Source organism: Schistocerca serialis, chromosome 5, assembly GCF_023864345.2.
Source record: "Schistocerca serialis cubense isolate TAMUIC-IGC-003099 chromosome 5, iqSchSeri2.2, whole genome shotgun sequence".
Lineage (NCBI taxonomy): Eukaryota > Metazoa > Arthropoda > Insecta > Orthoptera > Acrididae > Schistocerca > Schistocerca serialis.
In genome coordinates this window covers 611,477,559-611,500,011 of record NC_064642.1, presented here as the reverse complement: position 1 = coordinate 611,500,011, position 22,453 = coordinate 611,477,559, and the positions used below count along the sequence as shown (strand labels likewise).

Below are 22,453 nucleotides of genomic sequence, written 5' to 3'. Positions count from 1 at the left end.
TTTTGTTCAATTGTTTGCTAGAAACTGTAAAAACTGAGTCTTACTATGATTTAGTGTTAGTTTATTTTCTACAAGCCATGAACTTACATCATGAACTGTACTCTTTGAAATAGATTAGTCAGTGCTGCTCACAACATCTTTTACTACCAAGCTAGTGGTCATTAGCAAATAGAAATATTTCAGAATCACCTGTAATACTCGAGGGCATATCATTTATATAAATAAGGAACAGGAGTAGCCCCAGCACTGATTCCACTGACCGTGCCCCACGCAGACCCCACATCACAGCCATTCTCAACTTTGTGGGTAATGACCTTTTGGTGTCTGTCGTTAAAGTAAGAGGTGAACCAAGTGTGAGCTACTCCCTATATTCCATAATGGTCCAACTTCTATAGCAATATTTTGTGATCAACACAAGCAAATGCCTTAGTTAAATCGAAAAAGATGCCTAGCTTTCAAAACCTTTTGTTTAATCCATCCAGTACCTCACAGAGAGAAGAGAATATAGCATTTTCAGTTGTTAAACCACTGCTAAAACCGAACTTTATGTGAAATAAAATGATTAATTATCCATACATACACAGCCTTTTCAATAACTTTAGCAAACACTGATGGCATAAAAATAGGTTTAAAATTGCCTACATTGTGCCTTCCCCCTTTTTATAAAGCAGCTTTACTAACGAGTACTTAAATTGTTCAGGAATCTGACCATTCTTAAAGGAAAAATTATAAATATTGCTAAATACAGGGCTAAGATGTGCAGCACAGTACTTTATTATTCTGATAGGCACTCACATCATATCCATGTGATTATACTTTTGTGATGCATCATATGGCTCTGTTTTGTGTTCTTAATGCCCTTTGTGTGGGCACATTTGCAGCATTTCACCAAACCAGGATGCTGTATGAGAGGTGCAAATGGACTAGTCCATGGTACCCACCAAACCAAGATGCTGTATGAGAGGTGCAAATGGACTAGTCCATAGTACATTGTTTGTAGAGTGTGTCTATTTACCGACTTTGACATTTTTCTCATCAGAAGTATTATGCTTGAACCTATTTTGCTACAAATGTTATTTATGTGGTTCTCCCATATCATATAGGCCTACCTATCCACTGTTATGCCTAGAAATTTATAGCTGTCTGTCTCCTTTAGTTCTAGATCTCCAAGCCTGACTGCAATGTAGATCTCCAAGCCAAGTGTGCCTTTTGGTTGCATGAGTCTGCATATATGTTGTTTTGGCTCCATTTATAAAGAGATTGTTTTTTCTGAAATTATTGTTTCCACTTTTCATATTTAGGAAAGCCTTCTCTTGCAAGTCATGTGTTGTAGAACTAGTAACAAGAAATGAAGTATCATCTGCATATACTATCAGATACTGTTTTGCCACCTCCATAAACCATGGACCTTGCCGTTGGTGAGGAGGCTTGTGTGCCTCAGCGATACACATGGCCGTACCATAGGTGCAACCACAACATAGGGGTATCTGTTGAGAGGCCAGACAAACATGTGGTTTCTGAAGAGGGGCAGCAGCCTTTGCAGTAGTTGCAGGAGCAACGGTCTGGATGATTGACTGATCTGGCCTTGTAACACTAACCAAAACGGCCTTGCTGTGCTGGTACTGCAAACAGCTGAAAGCAAGGGGAAACTACGGCCGTAATTTTTCCCCAGGGCATGCAGCTTTACTGTATGGTTAAATGGTGATGGTGTCCTCTTGGGTAAAATTTTCCCGAGGTAAAATAGTCCCCCATTCGTATCTCCGGGCGGGGACTACTCAGGAGGACATCATTATCAGGAGAAAGAAAACTGGCATTTTACAGATCGGAGCGTAGAATGTCAGATCCCTTAATCGGGCAGGTAGGTTAGAAAATTTAAAAAGGGAAATGGATAGGTTAAAGTTAGATATAGTGGGAATTAGTGAAGTTCGGTGGCAGGAGGAACAAGACTTTTGGTCAGGTGAATACAGGGTTATAAATACAAAATCAAATAAGGGTAATTCAGGAGTAGGTTTAATAATGAATAAAAAAAATAGGAGTGCGGGTAAGCTACTACAAACAGCATTGTGAATGCATTATTGTGGCCAAGATAGACACGAAGCCCATGCCTACTACAGTAGTACAAGTTTATATGCCAACTAGCTCTGCAGATGATGAAGAAATCGATGAAATGTATGATGAGATAAAACAAATTATTCAGATAGTGAAGGGAGATGAAGATTTAATAGTCATGGGTGACTGGAATTCGAGAGTAGGAAAAGGGAGAAAAGGAAACATAGTAGGTGAATATGGATTGGGAGTAAGAAATGAAAGAAGAAGCCGTCTGGTAGAATTTTGCACAGAGCATAACTTAATCATAGCTAACACTTGGTTCAAGAATCATAAAAGAAGGTTGTATACATGGAAGAATCCTGGAGATACTAGAGGGTATCAGATAGATTATATAATGGTAAGACAGAGATTTAGGAACCAGGTTTTAAATTGTAAGACATTTCCAGGGGCAGATGTGGACTCCGACCACATTATATTGGTTATGAACTGTAGATTAAAATTGAAGAAACTGCAAAAAGGTGGTAATTTAAGGAGATGGGCCTAGATAAACTGACTAAACCAGAGGTTGTACAGAGTTTCAGGGAGAGCATAAGGGAACAATTGACAGGAATGGGGAAGAGAAATACAGTAGAAGAAGAATGGGTAGCTTTGAGGGTTGTAGTAGTGAAGGCAGCAGAGGATCAAGTAGGTAAAAAGATGGGGGCTAGTAGAAATCCTTGGGTAACAGAAGAAATATTGAATTTAATTGATGAAAGGAGAAAATATAAAAATGCAGTAAATGAAGCAGGCAAAAGGGAATACAAACGTCTCAAAAATGAGATCGACAGGAAGTGCAAAATGGCAAAGCAGGGATGGCTAGAGGACAAATGTAAGGATGTAGAGGCTTATCTCACTAGGGGTAAGATGGATATTGCTTACAGGAAAATTAAAGAGACCTTTGCAGAAAAGAGAGCCACTTGTATGAATATCAAGAGCACAGATGGAAACCCAGTTCTAAGGGAAAGCAGACAGGTGGAAGGAGAGTATATAGAGGGTCTATACAAGGGCAATGTACTTGAGGACAATATTATGGAAATGGAAGAGGATGTAGATGAAGATGAAATGAGAGATACAATACTGCGTGAAGAGTTTGACAGAGCAATGAAAGACTTGAGTCGAAACAAGGCCCCGGGAGTAGACAACATTCCATTAGAACTACTGATGGCCATGGGAGAGCCAGTCCTGACAAAACTCTACCATCTGGTGAGCAAGATGTATGAGACAGGCGAAATACCCTCAGACTTCAAGAAGAATATAATAATTCCAATCCCAAAGAAAGCAGGTGTTGAGAGATGTGAAAATTACTGAACTATCAGATGAAATGGGAGATATGATACTGCGTGAAGAGTTTGACAGTGCACTGAAAGACCTGAGTCGAAACAAGTCCCCCGGAGTAGACAACATTCCATTGGAACTACTGACGGCCTTGGGAGAGCCAGTCCTGACAAAACTCTACCATCTGGTGAGCAAGATGTATGAAACAGGCGAAATACCCTCAGACTTCAAGAAGAATATAATAATTCCAATCCCAAAGAAAGCAGGTGTTGACAGATGTGAAAATTACCGAACTATCAGTTTAATAAGTTACAGCTGCAAAATACTAACACGAATTCTTTACAGACGAATGGAAAAACTGGTAGAAGCGGACCTCGGGGGAGATCAGTTTGGATTCCGCAGAAATGTTGGAACACGTGAGGCAATACTGACCTTACGACTTATCTTAGAAGAAAGATTAAGGAAAGGCAAACCTACATTTCTAGCATTTGTAGACTTAGAGAAAGCTTTTGACAATGTTGACTGGAATACTCTCTTTCAAATTCTAAAGGTGGCAGGGGTAAAATACAGGGAGCGAAAGGCTATTTACAATTTGTACAGAAACCAGATGGCCGTTATAAGAGTCGAGGGGCATGAAAGGGAAGCAGTGGTTGGGAAGGGAGTAAGACAGGGTTGTAGCCTCTCCCCGATGTTGTTCAGTCTGTATATTGAGCAAGCAGTAAAGGAAACAAAAGAAAAATTCAGAGTAGGTATTAAAATTCATGGAGAAGAAATAAAAACTTTGAGGTTCGCCGATGACATTGTAATTCTGTCAGAGACAGCAAAGGACTTGGAAGAGCAGTTGAATGGAATGGACAGTGTCTTGAAAGGAGGATATAAGATGAACATCAACAAAAGCAAAACGAGGATAATGGAATGTACTTGAACTAAGTCAGGTGATGCTGAGGGAATTAGATTAGGAAATGAGACACTTAAAGTAGTAAAGGAGTTTTGCTATTTGGGGAGCAAAATAACTGATGATGGTCGAAGTAGAAAGGATATAAAATGTAGACTGGCAATGGCAAGGAAAGCGTTTCTGAAGAAGAGAAATTTGTTAACATCGAGTATAGATTTAAGTGTCAGGAAGTCATTTCTGAAAGCATTTGTATGGAGTGTAGCCATGTATGGAAGCGAAACATGGACGATAAATAGTTTGGACAAGAAGAGAATAGAAGCTTTCGAAATGTGGTGCTACAGAAGAATGCTGAAGATTAGATGGGTAGATCACATAACTAATGAGGAAGTATTGAATAGGATTGGGGAGAAGAGAAGTTCGTGGCGCAACTTGACCAAAAGAAGGGATCGATTGGTTGGACATGTTCTGAGGCATCAAGGGATCACCAATTTAGTATTGGAGGGCAGCGTGGACGGTAAAAATCGTAGAGGGAGACCAAGAGATGAATACACTAAGCAGATTCAGAAGGATGTGGGTTGCAGTAGGTACTGGGAGATGAGAAAGCTTGCACAGGATAGAGTAGCATGGAGAGCTGCATCAAACCAGTCTCAGGACTGAAGACCACAACAACAACAACATCAGTTTAATAAGTCACAGCTGCAAAATACTAACGCGAATTCTTTACAGACGAATGGAAAAACTGGTAGAAGCCGACCTCAGGGAAGATCAGTTTGGATTCTGTAGAAATGTTGGAACACGTGAGGCAAAACTGACCCTACGACTTATCTTAGAAGAAAGATTAAGGAAAGGCAAACCTACGTTTCTAGCATTTGTAGACTGAGAGAAAGCTTTTGACAATGTTGACTGGAATACTCTCTTTCATATTCTGAAGGTGGCAGGGGTAAAATACTGGGAGCGAAAGGCTATTTACAATTTGTACAGAAACCAGATGGAAGTTATACGAATCGAGGGTCATGAAAGGGAAGCAGTGGTTGGGAAGGGAGTGAGACAGGGTTGTAGCCTCCTCCCTATGTTATTCAATCTGTATATTGAGCAAGCAATAAAGGAAACAAAAGAAAAATTCAGAGTAGGTATTAAAATACATGGAGAAGAAATAAAAACTTTCGGTTTGCCAATGACATTGTAATTCTGTCAGAGACAGCAAAGGACTTGGAAGAGCAGTTAAACAGAATGGACAGTGTCTCGAAAGGAGGATATAAGATGAACATCAACAAAAGCAAAACGAGGATAATGGAATGTAGTTGAACTAAGACAGGTGATGCTGAGGGAATTAGATTAGGAAGTGAGACACTTAAAGTAGTAAAGGAGTTTTGCTATTTGGGGAGCAAAGTAACTGATGATGGTCAAAGTAGAGAGGATATAAAATGTAGACTGGCAATGGCAAGGAAAGCGTTTCTGAAGAAGAGAAATTTGTTAACATTGAGTATAGATTTAAATGTCAGGAAGTCGTTTCTGAAAGTATTTGTATGGAGTGTAACCATGTATGGAAGTGAAACATGGATGATAAATAGTTTGTACAAGAAGAGAATAGAAGCTTTCGAAATGTGGTGCTACAGAAGAATGCTGAAGATTAGATGGGTTGATCACATAACTAATGAGGAGGTATTGAATAGAATTGGGGAGAAGAGGAGTTTGTGGCACAAATTGACAAGAAGAAGGGACCGGTTGGTAGGACATGTTCTCAGGCATCAAGGGATCACAAATTTAGCATTGGAGGGCTGCGTGGAGGGTAAAAATCATGGAGGGAGACCAAGAGATGAATACACTAAGCAGATTCAGAAGGATGTGGGTTGCAGTAAGTACTGGGAGATGAAGTAGCTTGCACTGGATAGAGTAGCATGGAGAGCTGCATCAAACCAGTCTCAGGACTGAAGACCTCAACAACAACATACTATTTTGATCATATCATTGGTACACAGGATGAAAAGTAGTGGACCACAGATGGGTCTTTGAGGAACCCTGTATTTCACATTTTCAAAATTCGAAAAGACACTTCTAATATTATTTTTTTACTTTTTGCTTTGTTTCTGCACACTGATTTATATTTTCCAAAAATGATTTAATGATGTCTTTTCTAATAGAAGCTTTTCTAATAGGATGTCACGGCATACACAATCAAAAGCGTTAGATAGGGCAAGTAACAGACCGCAGACTTTGTCTTGTTCATCAGGTCCTTTAGTTACAAGTGTTACTGCTGTGTCATCCAAACAAGACACCACCAGGGCAAAAGCACCACATGTGCAAAGGTTCAATCTGGTGGCAGTGCCATAGAGAACCTCAACTTGTGCAGCTTCCACCAGCGCCACGGGCGGCACTGAGGATGAAGATATCGACTTTGCCTTGGCCAATTGCCGGCCGAGTACATCCCGCCAATGACCAGATGTATGGACAGAAGTCTACTCAGAAAATAGAAAAGCAGCTCTCGCCCACTTGGTTACAGATCATCGTCCACTTGGTTACAGATCATCGTACAGGGATGAACCAGACAGGGAATGTCATATAGTGAAATCTTAGAAGTGCACAGACAGTTGTAAATTGCATTTGCTATTTACTGTGAAGTTTACCTATGATCATTTGCACTTTGCCATTGAGAGCCTTTTATTTCTGTTACATTAAAAGCAGTGTTGCAGACTTCATTATTCAACAAGTCACAAAGATAAGTAAACACTTTTACTTGTTTTGTGTGACTTTGTTACTAATTTGTGGAAGTGTTGTAGAACCTTTCTTCTCCTACCCTCTTACCTGACCCTGAGGCATAGCTCTGTGATAGTGGCAGGGAGACATTGTCTTAGCAGTGTACTGCACCATAAGCTGTTTCATGAACTCATAAACTTAGCCTACCGTAACTACAATGGCGACTCAGCCTCCAGAGCAGTAGTGACGAGGCCTTTACACAACTGGCACCGAGGGTTTACAAAAGTTACAAAATCAGCTGTTGCTGTTTTGGTAGATTTCCCCATTCTGAACCCATGTTTTTCATTGTTGAGAATGTTGCATGTTTGAATAAAATTTAATATTCTTTCTTTTATTACAGTTTCTATTAGTTTAGATGGTACAAATGTAAATTGCCTGGATCTTTTTTGCAGCCTCTTTTGTACACAGGAATTACTTTACTCTTTTTAGGCACATTGGAAATATTTCTTTTTCTATAGATAAGTTTATCAGACAAGCTAATACTCTACTGCCCACTGCAATCAGCATTTCATAAGTTTAGTGGATATATCATCTAGACTCTCCGTGTTTTTTTTTTCCCTTTAGACTATGCATTATTTTTACAATACTGATTCATATCTTGGGGTCAGGGATAAGCATTTTGTCCCATATGGAATATTTATTGTGTTTATTTTTGAAGTATAATTTTGATTTATTAGTTTGTCCACGACTTCAAGATGATGTTTGTTTAAAGTATTGCTGACATTTAGTGCATCCCTGAGTTCCCTACCATTTACCTCAAGTGTTATAGTACGAGGGCTATCCACAAAGTACATTACGTTTTGGAATTAAAAATAAGTGAAGTATTGGAAATTTTTTTTATTATATACAGATGAAAGCCACACTTAAATACTACTTTTCTACATAGTTGCCATTTAAATTAAGGCACTTATTGTAGTGATGGACGAGCTTGGAAATTCCTTCGTCGTAAAATTCGGCCGCCTGCCCCTTCAACCACGTGGTTACCTCTTTTGGGGCAGAAAAGGTGTGATTTTTGTGGATTTCCTGGAAAGAGGCACTACAATAAACTCTCAAGGGTATTGCCAAACTCTGCACAACCTCAGAAGAGCAATACAAAACAAGCGCAGGGGAAAGTTGGGCTCAAAGATCTTGCTGATTCATGACAACGCCCGGGCCCACATGGCAAATGCCACTCGTGAAGTTCTCGAATCTTTTAAGTGGGAGTTGTTTCCTCATCCGCCGTACAGTCCCAACCTGGCACCGACCGAGTTCCACTTATTCCCAGCAATGAAGAAGTGGTTGGCTATGCAGCGTTTTGATGATGACGCACAGCTTCAAGAAGAGGTAACCACGTGGTTGAAGGCACAGGCAGCCGAATTTTACGACAAAGGAATTTTCAAGCTCATCCATCGCTATGATAAGTGCCTTAATTTAAATGGCAACTATGTAGAAAAGTAGTATTTAAGTATGGCTTTCATCTGTATATTATAAAAAAAATTTCCAATACTTTATTTATTTTTAATTCCAAAACGTAATGTACTTTGTGGATAGCCCTCGTATAAGTGTTTTCCACACCTACATTTTTGATCTCTTCATTTATGAGAGATCATATGGTTTTTGTGATATTTGTTGGGGTTGCTATCTTGTTTTTATGGTATGTCGATGTGGTTTCTTGCATCAGTTTGTTGTACCATTTCCTCTTTTTCCTATATGCATCCCTATTTTCTTGAGTTGGCTTTAGCCAACAATTTTCATACATGCTTTTCACCTCTTCCCTCTTCCTTTTTACCTCTATTGTGAGCCAATTTTTATTATAATTCTCATTTATTTTCATACGTACTAATGGACATGTAACATCAATGTAATGGTCTAATGTACTGCAGAGTGATTCCCATCATTTATCTAGGTTTTCTACCTCCAATAGCCTTTGTAGCATATCTGTATTTGTTTGCTTAGTTTGTCTAAACTCATTACATATTTTTTCTGACCTTCCTACAATGCCTCCTACTTCAACTAATACCCCACAGTGGTCTGCAATGGTTGTTTGTATGAACTGTTCTGTCTGCCTGCTGTTGGTATGTTCGTGATATATTAATGTTTCTGTATTTTTACAGCATCCTGTGGGACTGTCTACTGCTAAATTAAGGCCATAAGTTTTAATCAGATCTTGAAAACTCTTTGTATAGCTGTTGTTTTTTAGTGTATTAATATTTAGATCACCTTCTATAATTATATAAGGGAATTCCCTGCTAACCTTATCTAACGAGGTGTCTAATTCTTTTAGAAATCCATTTATCTGACTGTTTGGTGGTTATAGAGCCCTATTATCACACACTTTTCCCCATTATATGTTGTCCGTATTACTGCAGCTTCAAACAGCATTTACACACCGTTGTCTACTGACCATGGAATGATATCCTCTATTTTACTGTGTATATAGACTACTGCCCCTCTGCCCTTATGTTCAGGTCTGCAGAAAATAGCAACTTTTTTTATATGTCTGTATGTTGTAAACATTAATTTCATTTCCCTCTAGCCCATATTCTGACATAATAAATACACTCCTGGAAATGGAAAAAAGAACACATTGACACCGGTGTGTCAGACCCACCATACTTGCTCCGGACACTGCGAGAGGGCTGTACAAGCAATGATCACACGCACGGCACAGCGGACACACCAGGAACCGCGGTGTTGGCCGTCGAATGGCGCTAGCTGCGCAGCATTTGTGCACCGCCGCCGTCAGTGTCAGCCAGTTTGCCGTGGCATACGGAGCTCCATCGCAGTCTTTAACACTGGTAGCATGCCGCGACAGCGTGGACGTGGACCGTATGTGCAGTTGACGGACTTTGAGCGAGGGCGTATAGTGGACATGCGGGAGGCCGGGTGGACGTACCGCCGAATTGCTCAACACGTGGGGCGTGAGGTCCCACAGTACATCGATGTTGTCGCCAGTGGTCGGCGGAAGGTGCACGTGCCCGTCGACCTGGGACCGGACCGCAGCGACGCAAGGATGCACGCCAAGACCGTAGGATCCTACGCAGTGCCGTAGGGGACCGCACCGCCACTTCCCAGCAAATTAGGGACACTGTTGCTCCTGGGGTATCGGCGAGGACCATTCGCAACCGTCTCCATGAAGCTGGGCTACGGTCCCGCACACCGTTAGGCCGTCTTCCGCTCACGCCCCAACATCGTGCAGCCCGCCTCCAGTGGTGTCGCGACAGGCGTGAATGGAGGGACGAATGGAGACGTGTCGTCTTCAGCGATGAGAGTCGCTTCTGCCTTGGTGCCAATGATGGTCGTATGCGTGTTTGGCGCCGTGCAGGTGAGCGCCACAATCAGGACTGCATACGACCGAGGCACACAGGGCCAACACCCGGCATCATGGTGTGGGGAGCGATCTCCTACACTGGCCGTACACCACTGGTGATCGTCGAGGGGACACTGAATAGTGCACGGTACATCCAAACCGTCATCGAACCCATCGTTCTACCATTCCTAGACCGGCAAGGGAACTTGCTGTTCCAACAGGACAATGCACGTCCGCATGTATCCCGTGCCACCCAACGTGCTCTAGAAGGTGTAAGTCAACTACCCTGGCCAGCAAGATCTCCGGATCTGTCCCCCATTGAGCATGTTTGGGACTGGATGAAGCGTCGTCTCACGCGGTCTGCACGTCCAGCACGAACGCTGGTCCAACTGAGGCGCCAGGTGGAAATGGTATGGCAAGCCGTTCCACAGGACTACATCCAGCATCTCTACGATCGTCTCCATGGGAGAATAGCAGCCTGCATTGCTGCGAAAGGTGGATATACACTGTACTAGTGTCGACATTGTGCATGCTCTGTTGCCTGTGTCTATGTGCCTGTGGTTCTGTCAGTGTGATCATGTGATGTATCTGACCCCAGGAATGTGTCAATAAAGTTTCCCCTTCCTGGGACAATGAATTCACGGTGTTCTTATTTCAATTTCCAGGAGTGTATATGTGATAACTCTGCAGCTACTAGTACTTCTATCTGTTTTAATTTACTGGATGCATACTGTACATCCTGCTGCAAGATCCTTATATTAGAAGTACTTGTGTTAATGTTTTGATTGTCTATGGCAACTGTCTTTTTACCTTCTGGTAGAAAAAGCCCTGCTCCTTGAGATGCTTTTGCTTCTTTGTTCTTTCTCCTCACCCTTATCTTGCCTGTGGGATCTCTGCCACAGCATATTCTTATGTGGATGATGACACAGCTTCTTCTGCTGGTGATAAGACTCATTCATCTGCTGGTGATGGCACTGCTTCTTCTTCTTCTGCTGATGATGATAACACTGCTTTTCCTTCCTTTGTAGGGCAGAGTGATGTTTCCTCTTCTGTTCTTTCGTCATGTGGCTGTTTTGAGTCGTTACTGGATACAGTATTGTATCTTCTATTTTTTCCCTCTTTGACAGTGATATAAGTCTATGTACCTGTTTTTGTGGGCTGCTAATTCTTTCTAATATTTCTTTGCACAGAATTTGTTATCATAGATGCTTCTGTGCAGGGCATGCTTTGTGAAATGTACTCTCACTGAGCTTATTGCTTCAATAAATATGTGTGTGTTGTAATTTCTCTGTTTACTCATGAACCTTCTATCAGGTCATGACTGTGTGGAATGCTTGTGTCATATACATCAGAATGTGTAAGTTTCCCTGAAGGTTCTCTTAGAGCCCTGGTTGCATTTACAGTTTTGTTCTTATATACATTGTTACCTACCCCAATAATAACACTTTTGGAGCCTTTTGTTACTGTTGTTTCACTGTCTTTTAGCCCTTCATGTAGAGGTGTGCCAGGATGGGTAAATCCTTCCTTTACTACTCATACACTCCTACAGTTGAGTCAATTTAAGGAAGTCCCTGACATTTGTCAGCACTTTTGACAGCTTTTGGCTGTGAAGTTCAAACAGCTATAGGCAAAAACAATAGCCGTTTATAGAGCTATGGAGAGGCATTGCTGTAGAGATGTTTAGAAAATCACATTGTAGACCTGTGAAGCAGCTCTGCCTGGCACACAGAAACTATTTCACAATATCAAAGCTGTTTTCACAAATACATGAAGTCAGCAGCTCGTGGTCCAGTGGCTAGTGTTGTTGCCTCTGGATCACAGGGTCCCAGGTTTGATTCCTGTCTAGGTTGGGGATTTTCTCTGCCTGGGGACTGGGTGTTTGTGTTGTCCTCATCATTTCATCATCATCATCTTCATCATTATCATTTGTGACAGTGGCTGGATTGGAGCGTGTAAAAAATTGGACTGTGTAAAACTTGGGATTTTGTACGGGCACTGATGACTATGTAGTTGAGCGCCCTACACACCAAACAAACAAATACATGGAAATGAATTTTTTTCAATATTACGCTACAGACACAATTCATTTCTTGTTTTTGTTTCTAATTGAAAATAGATAAAATGAATTTCCAGGCTATGGTGGGTTTGTCAGCTAGTAGGTAGTAAATCTTTTTTTAGGAAATGTATTTCATGAATTTTGGGACACACCGTGTACATCCGTTTGAACCTGGTTACTGAGTCATCCACCACACTTCCCTCCACTACCAAACTAACATTTTCTTGATGCTTCAGTATGAGCCTTATCATCTAGTACCCTTTTTTAAATAAAGTTGTATCGTAAATTTCTTTTCTCTACAATTCAATTCACTACCATGTTGTTAGTTATCTGATTGACATATCTAATAATCAGCGTTCTTTTGTCGCAGCATATTTCAAAAGTTTATATTTTGTTTCTTCTGCAAACTGTTTATCATCCATGTTTCACTTCTGTACAAGGATATACTCCAGACAAATATCTTCAGAAAAGCTGCCATAACATTTAAATTTATGACTTCCTGGCAGATTAAACTGTTTGCAGGACTAGGACTGGAACCCTTTGTCTTTTCCAGGAAACTGCGCTACCCACTGAGCTGTCAAATTATGACTCATGACCTGCTTGTAACTGTTCTCCAAACTTCCAAAGTTCACTGAAGTCTTATTGTATATCTTGCAGGACTATCACTGCTGAAAGAAAAGATGTTGTGGAGACATGGCTTAGCTACAACATGGGGGATTGTTTTGAGAATGAATTCACTCTGCAGCAGAGTCTGCATTGATTTGAAACTTCCTGCCTGATTAAAACTGTGTGCTGAACCAGTGCTCAGATCCGCCTAGGTTTGAGTCCTGGTCTGGCAGACAATTTTAACCAGCCAGAAAGTTCTAAATCAGCGCAAACTCTGCTGTAGAGTTAAAATTCATTCTGTAATATATTTGATGTTAACAAATTTCTCTTTTTTAGAATTGCTTATATTGCCAGTGACAGTCTGCATTTTATACCCTCTCTACTTCAGCCATTGTCATTTGTTTTGCTGCCTAAATAACACAACTTGTTCACTACTTTTAGTGTCTCATTTCCTAACATAACTCCCTCAGCAGCACCTAATTTGATTCAGTCACATTCCATTAGCCTTTTTTTTTACTTTGCAGGTATTCATGTTGTAACCAGTCCATTCTATTACTAAGCATAATGGTCAGTCAGCAAACCTCAAACATCAGAAAACCCTCAGGGGTCTGAAAATGAGTGCAGTTTTTGCACCACTTCTTACAATTTCTCACATGAAGACAGTAAGCACGCCAGTCATTCTCAGACAGTTATTTAACTTGCCTTATGGTGAAGAACAAAATGATGTAAATTGATGTAAATACCTCACAGCTCTCATTTGCCTTGTGGAAGCAAGTGTATGGTGGACAGAGAATTTGTTGATTTTGCAGCCATTGTTACAGCAATTTCTGCTGCTGGTGGTGGAATTCCCACTGCTATTCGTGCTGTTGCTGCTTCTGAAATTCCCACTACTGTTATTGCTATTGCTGCAGCTGTTGTTGTAGCTGCAACTGCTGCTGCCACAACTGCAGAAACTTGGGGTCCATTCTTTGCTGGATAGTCGAACATTTAGAAAGCCCTCATTGCCTATTTTCTGTCCTACTCTGCATTGAAAGAAGACAGTTTATGACCACTCGCACTGGTGGCTTTGCGGAGACTGGTAGAATGAACAAGCAGGTCCTGACATTGATGATGATGATAATGATGAAATTAAAGTGAACAGCTACACTCAAACAGTGTCCAGTGCAGAGAGGAGTCATCGTAATCATGCAAACTGTAGCTGGAGTATGAAGCCCAAGTACCTCTAACCTGTCCTCCATATTGATACTCAGGCTGGGCTGGGAATCGGAATTACTGTCAAATATTAAAATGTTCCACATCATTACACTGTATGGATCCATAGAATGTGGGAATAAAATAAAAGGAGATTGTGACTAGAGTGCAGAGTCCAGCAATTTAATACTAGTACCAAAGAGTTGTGATACACAAAAATGACTATTTCAGAAAGTAACAGTGGCTCATACTATTGAGGCACTAATACTGCAGTCACCTAAAGTGATGTGTCTCAGGTACAATGCCACCTGATGTGGGCACTATCTCGAGGTTGTGGACTGTCATACAACAGAGATGCCACTTTGGATAGAAGCAACGGTAATAAACACAATGTGGTTAAAGAAAACAGGGCTCTTGATCAGACCATATACAAAGAGGTCATAGAAAATTCAGGACATGCACAAATGCAAGGAAACGATTGAATCTGAGAATGTAAAATAGAAAACTTTGGCATTTTTCCAAACTTCCTAGAGATACATAATGTGAGTAACTTGATGCTATTTTGTAAAAGAGTAAAATCTCTCAAGAACTGTGACATTGCATAATAGAGAATAATATTAATGGAAGTCCACAAACCACCACAGTGGAATTTTAAGTAATTTTATTTAATAATTTCTATTTCTCATCTCGGATTTTAAGAAGTTTATCTTCCAATCGCAAACACACTTTTTCTTTATAATCTCATCATGCATATTTGTGTATCAGGCAAACAATCAAAAAGCAGTAAAGGCAACTACTCACCTGCAAGTGATTGATGGGTGGCAGATAAACATGACTGATGTACTGACGTAGATGGTGCATAACAGGGATCATGTGTAACATATCAGAAAACTGCTCTAGCTTGAAAGTCTTTTCCCACACAGAAACAAGGAGGCTGCGAGGACATGTGCCCTAGGCATTTGTGTGTGTGTGTGTGTGTGTGTGTGTGTGTGTGTGTGTGCGCGCGCGCGCGCGTGTGTGTCAGACAGAAGCACAAATTGCGGAAGGTGTTAGGAATCTTTCATTTTGATAACAGTTGAGCAGTACTACACTCATTATAAGAAAATATAGTCATACAAAATATTCTTTTACTTGTTGTTGGAGGAAATCTAATTTTAACATTTATTCTTTCGTAGGTGTCTTTGTGCAGATGGGTGGTTTGGACCAGTATGCGCACAACAGTACAATCCCTGTGATTCATCACAACACAAATGCAGCTCTGGTGCAACATGTGTACCACTCATTAATGGATATGAGTGTGATTGCCCTTTTGGAAAAGTGGGCACTTACTGTGAAAGAAGTATGTGTCATTTGTAACATAAATAAAATCAAATTGTTTTGGCGTAAGTAGATTAAAGCATTCTTTAGATCACATAACCTTGAATCACATATGTATGACACATTTCTCAATTTTTTCTTCATTATTCCTTTCTCCTCCTCCATTTCTTCAATTCCCAAGGTAGAGAATGACTGCCCATGAGTGCCTCTTCTAACACCTTTTGATTAGTGGTTTTTTCACATATCTATCTTTCTCCACTGAACTGATAATGCACATATTTTCAAGATGCAGCAAAAAAATGCCCTATCTCAGTGATTACATGCCAACAAGAGGGACATTTCCTAGCAGCCACAGAAGTCTCACTCCCCTCACAGCAGTGGGGATTGACTCTTGACCTACTTATTGCCAGTAGAGCCTACTGAGAGATGACTGCAACTGTAACCACTGCCCGAAGACCTATACCTTGTAATATCTGTGCCTGGCATAGATACCTTGTAAAACCTGATACCTAGAGCCTGATTTTTTCTATATTGTCTTGGGGCTTCTGTGATAGTGAGGCCTAGGATGATCAGAAGAAAACACTTAAATGTGATCCATACTGTATGCACAGAGGCAAAGGCTAATGGCCAAATACTAATCTGTTGGTGTTCAGATGATTTCCATCAGCGCATTGTCAGTGAAATGAATATACCATACCAGACTTCTATAAATGCAGTTTTCTCAGAGAGAACATACAGTACAAACTGCTTTCCAAATACCTAACCTTCAAACCATTGTGAATTCTGAAGTCAGGATATTACTGAACATCCAGTGTTTCAACCCAAAAGCAAATATGTCTCAGGTAGGCAGTAGTTTCAGAAATATAATGTACAAAGATTAAGGTTTCAATCACCAAAGATAATCCAACTTGCACTATCAAACAGTGAAGTCAACTATAAATCAAAAATATCCAAGACAGTTCAGTTAAAGAAATCATCCAGGAAAGATATATCTCTGCTCAAAGACCAGAATAATATTTATGAAAAATCTAGGACCAGCAGAAAATCAATATTTTCTATGGGTGGCCTTCAGGGTACCTGCCATAGTCAAGCACATCAGGAAGTTCATATTATTAAGAGACAGAGCATAACATTAAAAAGTTTCAGCCCAAACATAGAAGAAAATATTCAGAAACCCCTGTCTAACCACAGATATAAAGCAACCTGTGGTATCTGCCTGATATTATACGACCATAAAAGTTGGACTTTAAACTCAAAACTATCATCATTCAGTGTAATCATAACAAGTCAAAAATAAAAGTTGATGTTTAAGTGGTCGTGAAAGAAATTACAAACTATAATAGTAACCTGTGGGCTCAGGATTAGATCTAAACAAATAGCTGAACAACTTTCCATAATGAGAATGTTCACATATAACTAAGAAACTATAAATCAACTACTTAAAAACAGCTTTAAAAATACTGTAACTTTCATTAAATAAAATCCTCTTACCTACTGCTGTCATAGTCATTCCATTTTAACTTATACTTTAACTTTCACTGTAATACTGACAGATAAGAAGAAGAAATAAGTTGCAGAAAAAGCACCTGAAATCACAATTACAGTGCAACAGGAATTTCCATACAGCTGATTAAGAGACAGGCAAAGGCTATATTGAAAATGAAGTGCATTAACTCCTCTGTCTCACTTCACACCTCCTTCAATAAACCCAATATATGTACAAAACCTGTGATAAACACACAAATACCAATGACCTGGTGTGAGTATTGTGGCAGCACAGCTAAAAAACAATGTAGAAGTCATGGGCAACTTGCTCTTTATCAGATTCAGTCATAGAATAAATAATAAGTTCACAAGCATTGACAGATTGGACGGGGTGATTGAGACAGCATTTATCAACATTTTTCCTGATCAAAAGTTGAAGATCATGGGCACTCTGGTGATCTTGTGACATGTTCTGCAGTAGCATCCCAGGATGAAAGACTAGCCATACAGTGCACTAATACATAAATCAGCCAAGTATAGAAAAAATTCCTTCACCACAACACAACAGAAATGCTACAAAATGGCTTTTATGACCAAGTAGTCTGTATAAACATCAGCAGTTGTCTCACTATTGACTTTGTTATTGGGAATGGCTATAGAAGGGAAAGCACAGAGAGATAAGATTAATATACCATATTTGCAATATTGTAGACAATAGGGATATAGGATAAAGACAGGTGAATAATCTGTTAAATCTATTGAAACTGGAGTAAAAGCAAATATCATGGATAATAAATTGATGTTAAACAGTTGTGAGACAGTGTGGCATCACAAAAGACAAGCTGATGTGTTATAAAGTGTGAGGTAGTGTTATAGCTTATTGTCGTCATTTAACTTGTATGTCAAGGGAGTAATGGAGAATTGTACTAAGACTGCAGGAGGTGGAAATACCAGTACAAAGGTTCATAGAGAATATAATCCACTCTTTCCAAATATAATCCACTCTTCCTGAAAGCAAAGAAGATTTTAAAGAAATGTTGCACATAATGGATCCAAAAAAGGAAAAGGAAATGAGCAATCAGTCCCAAATCCAATCTCTATTTTGATTGCAGGTCTAGATTTCAGCTATTGAATAGCTATCATCTGTTGTAAAAAAATGTACAAGAAAATTTACAGTAATCAGTACTTAAAACCACCTTTTAACAGTACTAATGCTCAAATATTATGTAATGTACCATTTAACAGAGTCATATATACTCATCAAGCATGTGGCAGCCAGCACATATTAGTATACATCTTCAGATGGACATGGCCAGATTGCAACTGAAGCTGTTGTTTACAGAGCAGTAGAAGCAGCCACAGCTTACATCATAAGGATAGGGCAATGCCCTCTTTGCTACTAACATCAGTATAAAGTTTCCAGTACAATTTATTAGAATAAAATTATTATTAATATTAATAAGATAAAACAAGTAACCGTTATTTAAATTAATAATAAAACAAATTGCATGTTTACAGTTACATAGCATTCAATAAATGGAAAAATTAACCCACTGAACAAATGTGGGAAACACTTTAAAATACTGTAAAATGTTTCTATATGAAAATTATACTTTGAGAAAAGCCTAGAGTAGCCAGTCATACTCACAGATTATTATTACAGTGTCATCTGTTAAAATATGGTAACCATAATAATTAATGGAAAAACATTGTTTGAAATGCAGTGCCTCAGCTGCAGCGAAGAAAAGATGTACACAAATTGCCTTACACTTTAACTTATAAGGGATCAAATCAAATCATATTTGATGCAATTGACCATAAAAACATTGATGAGTAAGATAATATCAAAAATTAGGAGACAAACAACATCTACACATAACGATAAATTTTGTTCTGATTAGATCTCACCTGGTGAATTATTAGGTGTTGTCATAAAAACAGGAGAATTGATAAAAATTCCTACATTCCTCCTGGGTTGTGATAAGCTTCAAATCTTTTTCCTCTCTGCCCCACAACATTTAAATTTATAAACATCTTATTCATGATAAATACTTCTTCTGTCAGTACTACAAAGCAAAGATAGATTGCTACCTACTGTAAAGATAACATGTTAAGTTGCAGACAGGCACAACAAAAAAGACACTTACACATTAGCTTTTGGCCAATGATTTCATCAGAAAAGGAATATCTCTCTCTCTCTCTCTCTCTCTCTCTCTCCCCCTGACACACACACACACACACACACACACACACACACACACACACACACATTCATTCAAAAAGCAAGCAAACCTCATGCACTTAATGACATCTTTATAGTAACTAGCAATCTATCTTTTCCTTACATTGTTGATATCCCAACGTGGCCTTTCCATTGTTTGATTCTTTCAACACTGTTAGTTAAAGTATGTCCAAGATTATTTTTAGTTGAGAATGAAACCACTATTTTATCTTTTCTAAAACCAAATGCTACCCTTGTACTAATTGTATTGTTGTATGGCAAACAAAATTTTTGCTAATACTGGGTCTTAACAACTTGTGGGTATTTAGCTGTAATTTTATTATGGATTTTGTTTAATTAATGTTGAGGATATTCATTCACTTTGGCAATGTGTTTAATGGGATCTAGCTATGTTTCTCACTCAGCTTGTAAAAGTGGGAACTCGAATAGGTGTTTATACTAAAGTTGAAAACGACATTTTTATGTTGGCTTGGCTGGTTTGAATGACATTTTACAATATTTTCAGTGCAAGGATGTTTTCTGAAAATCCCAAAACTTTGTTTTCTATTGTTATTCCTGATATTCAAATCTAAAAAATTAATGGAACCATTGATTTCCATTTCAGGTGTAAACTTAATTTTATCTTGTAAATCATTGAACTTAGTGATGATGTCATTAATAGCACCATCATTATTTTTGACTGACAAAAGATTATCATCAACGTATCTGAAATAGTATAATCGGATTTCAAGTGAAAAATTTGTTTTGTAGGTTGTGATAAAAATTTGTGTGGTTTCAGTTGCCTGAGACTGCATGTGTGTGAGTTGTGTTTGCATGTGTGTGTGTGTGTGGGGGGGGGGGGGGTTATTGCGTGCATGCGCAAGTGCTTATGTCTGTCTATTGTTGACGAAGTCCTACATGGCCGAAAGCTATAACTGTGAGAGTCTTTTTATTGTGCCTTTCTGCGACTCAGCATCTCCGCTATATGGTGAGTAACAGCTTTCCTTCACATAATATTGTTACATGTCATCTTGGATTTTCCATTATTTGATTCATACTAAGTTCATCATTTTGGAGGAATATTTCATATTTCATCATTAAATTTAAAAGTTATATTTCAGGTTTAGAAGCAACAAAGCAATGAACCCATCAATTTCATATCTAGAAAGCCAGTTATGATCATTTAGATTCTCTCTTATAATTTCAATATCGCTATGAGATGGTATTTTAGTATTTAGGTTTACTGGGTCTAAAAAAACCAACTTCATGTCTACTGTTGTTGGTATGTTATGAATTTTAGTGACCATATCTATTTTTGACTGAACATTGCCTATTGTAGTGAAAATGTTTCTTTAAAAAACTCAAAGTTAACCTGGCAAATTTACTGAAAGGACCACCCCTCCCTTTAATGAACAGTCTTGTAGACATGTTTTCCTTATGGACCTTAAGTTGTGCCCAACATGTAGGTGTGCATGGACTTATGAACTTAAGCTGCTGTATTTCTGTTGGTGAAAATAGTTCTTTATATATTTTTAGCTACTTGGTACATGATTTTAATTTTAAATAAATGAAAGAAAGACAGAAGTCTGGAATTGTAGTAGAAAGAAGATAAGTCAATTGTCAAAAGTTTAACTGTGCAGAAGACAGTGTCTAAAAAAGTAAAAGAATCCTTTTACCTTGGAAGAAACTTTCCTTGAGGTGGCCTAAGCAAGGAAAGCATAGAAGCTGATGTGTACAGGCAAATACATTTTACTTCAATTCATGCTGGCATCAGATACAGGCAGAAAGGCTGCTTTCGAGCAATGATAAAGAAACCAGTTGAGAAAGCCCATTTGGAGATAACAAACAAATAAAGTCTTGTGTATGCATGTTCAGAAAGTTATGGTTTTCCTTGTAGAGACAGTTGTATTCACATCATAATAAACGATGAACAGTATCACCAATCTGCACAACAGATATATGAAGGCTACAAGGAACCTACATTGGATGGCAGCCTCTAACAACCATTACTGGTTCAGTCTCAATGTGTGGACAGAGATTACTGCTAACTGTCTCTTGAAACCTGTCACCTTTACACAGTGCCCCACATCCAGTGCATATCTACACTTCTTGACGGGCTCACTGCATACCTTGCGGAAGAAGTTCTTTTTCAGTGTGGAAGATCGTGTTCCTGACTGGTGCTCCAACCTACATAAGCATTACATTATGAAGATAACCTTGACAACATTTACTTCAGTCAGTGGATTGGACATAGTGCTCCAGTTGCATGGTGCACCAGTTGATCATATCTCAACACTTTCGACTTATGTATGTGGGGGTACATGAAAGACTTAGTGTATGTGGGGATGGCTCAAGGCCTGTAAGAGCAACTTTGAACGTCTCCTTTAGGTAACATGACAGGATATCGTCACTTCAATGTCCTGTACAGGACTCTGCCTAGGAACACAGGAAACTTGCATTTACAGACATATGTTCTTAACAAGTAAGCGATCAAATAAGGTGTGAAACAAGGAGATAGAAGGAAAAGTGGGATAGAAAAGTATTTGTATAATGAAAAAATCTAGACAAATGAGGGGTTTCACTGGGTGGCGAATTCATAAAATTTTGTTGTTCATGAAATAGCTTGCTTTTAAACATATTACTTATCATTATTATTCTCTTTAGTATACTTTAAATGATTATCCACAGGATTAATAAACAGTGTGCATTTATTACATTAACCTTTACAATATGCTATATATGTCGATAGTTCAACATCACTCTCAGTACTAAAACAAACTGGAAGCTTTTTTGTATTAGTTATAGCATATAAATTCTAGTGTATGAATTTTCTTGATGGTCTTCAACCTCTTATTCTGAAATTCTCCTTACAATGTCCATGAAGAGTTGGAAGTTCTGAGCCATACTTTCTGTGATGTAACAGGCATCTGCTTGACTAACTTCAAATGTCACACGCAGCCTAAGGAGTACCTCAAACAGAAAATAAAACAACACAAACTGTATGTAGGAATATATAACACCACATGCAAAACATGGTTCTGTCTGCCCATACACTTATCAATAAACTGCATGATTGCGAGACAATGAGGGTACAGAAAACTTCCGACTTCTCACTTTTAAAAGGAAAAAATCCCAAATTTGATCATGGAAAATTCTGCACCATTACAAAAACAAAAGCTAAAGGTTGCAAATGAAGTAGGATTGTTGCTTTGGTTCATCTCTTTATTTATTGATTTTTTTGATTTGGGTTGTCTGATACCTTTATTTTTTGACCCA

The 22,453-nt window shown here is 39.0% G+C and overlaps 1 protein-coding gene across 1 annotated transcript in view; it reads left to right on the top strand.

Annotated features, from left to right (window-relative positions):
- Positions 1–22,453, top strand: part of LOC126482131 (protein eyes shut-like) — a 259,779-nt gene that overhangs the window by 164,230 nt on the left and 73,096 nt on the right. Inside the window, 1 exon segment of the mRNA XM_050106108.1 lies at positions 15,330–15,493. Within this exon segment, the coding sequence (XP_049962065.1) occupies positions 15,330–15,493 (164 nt within the window).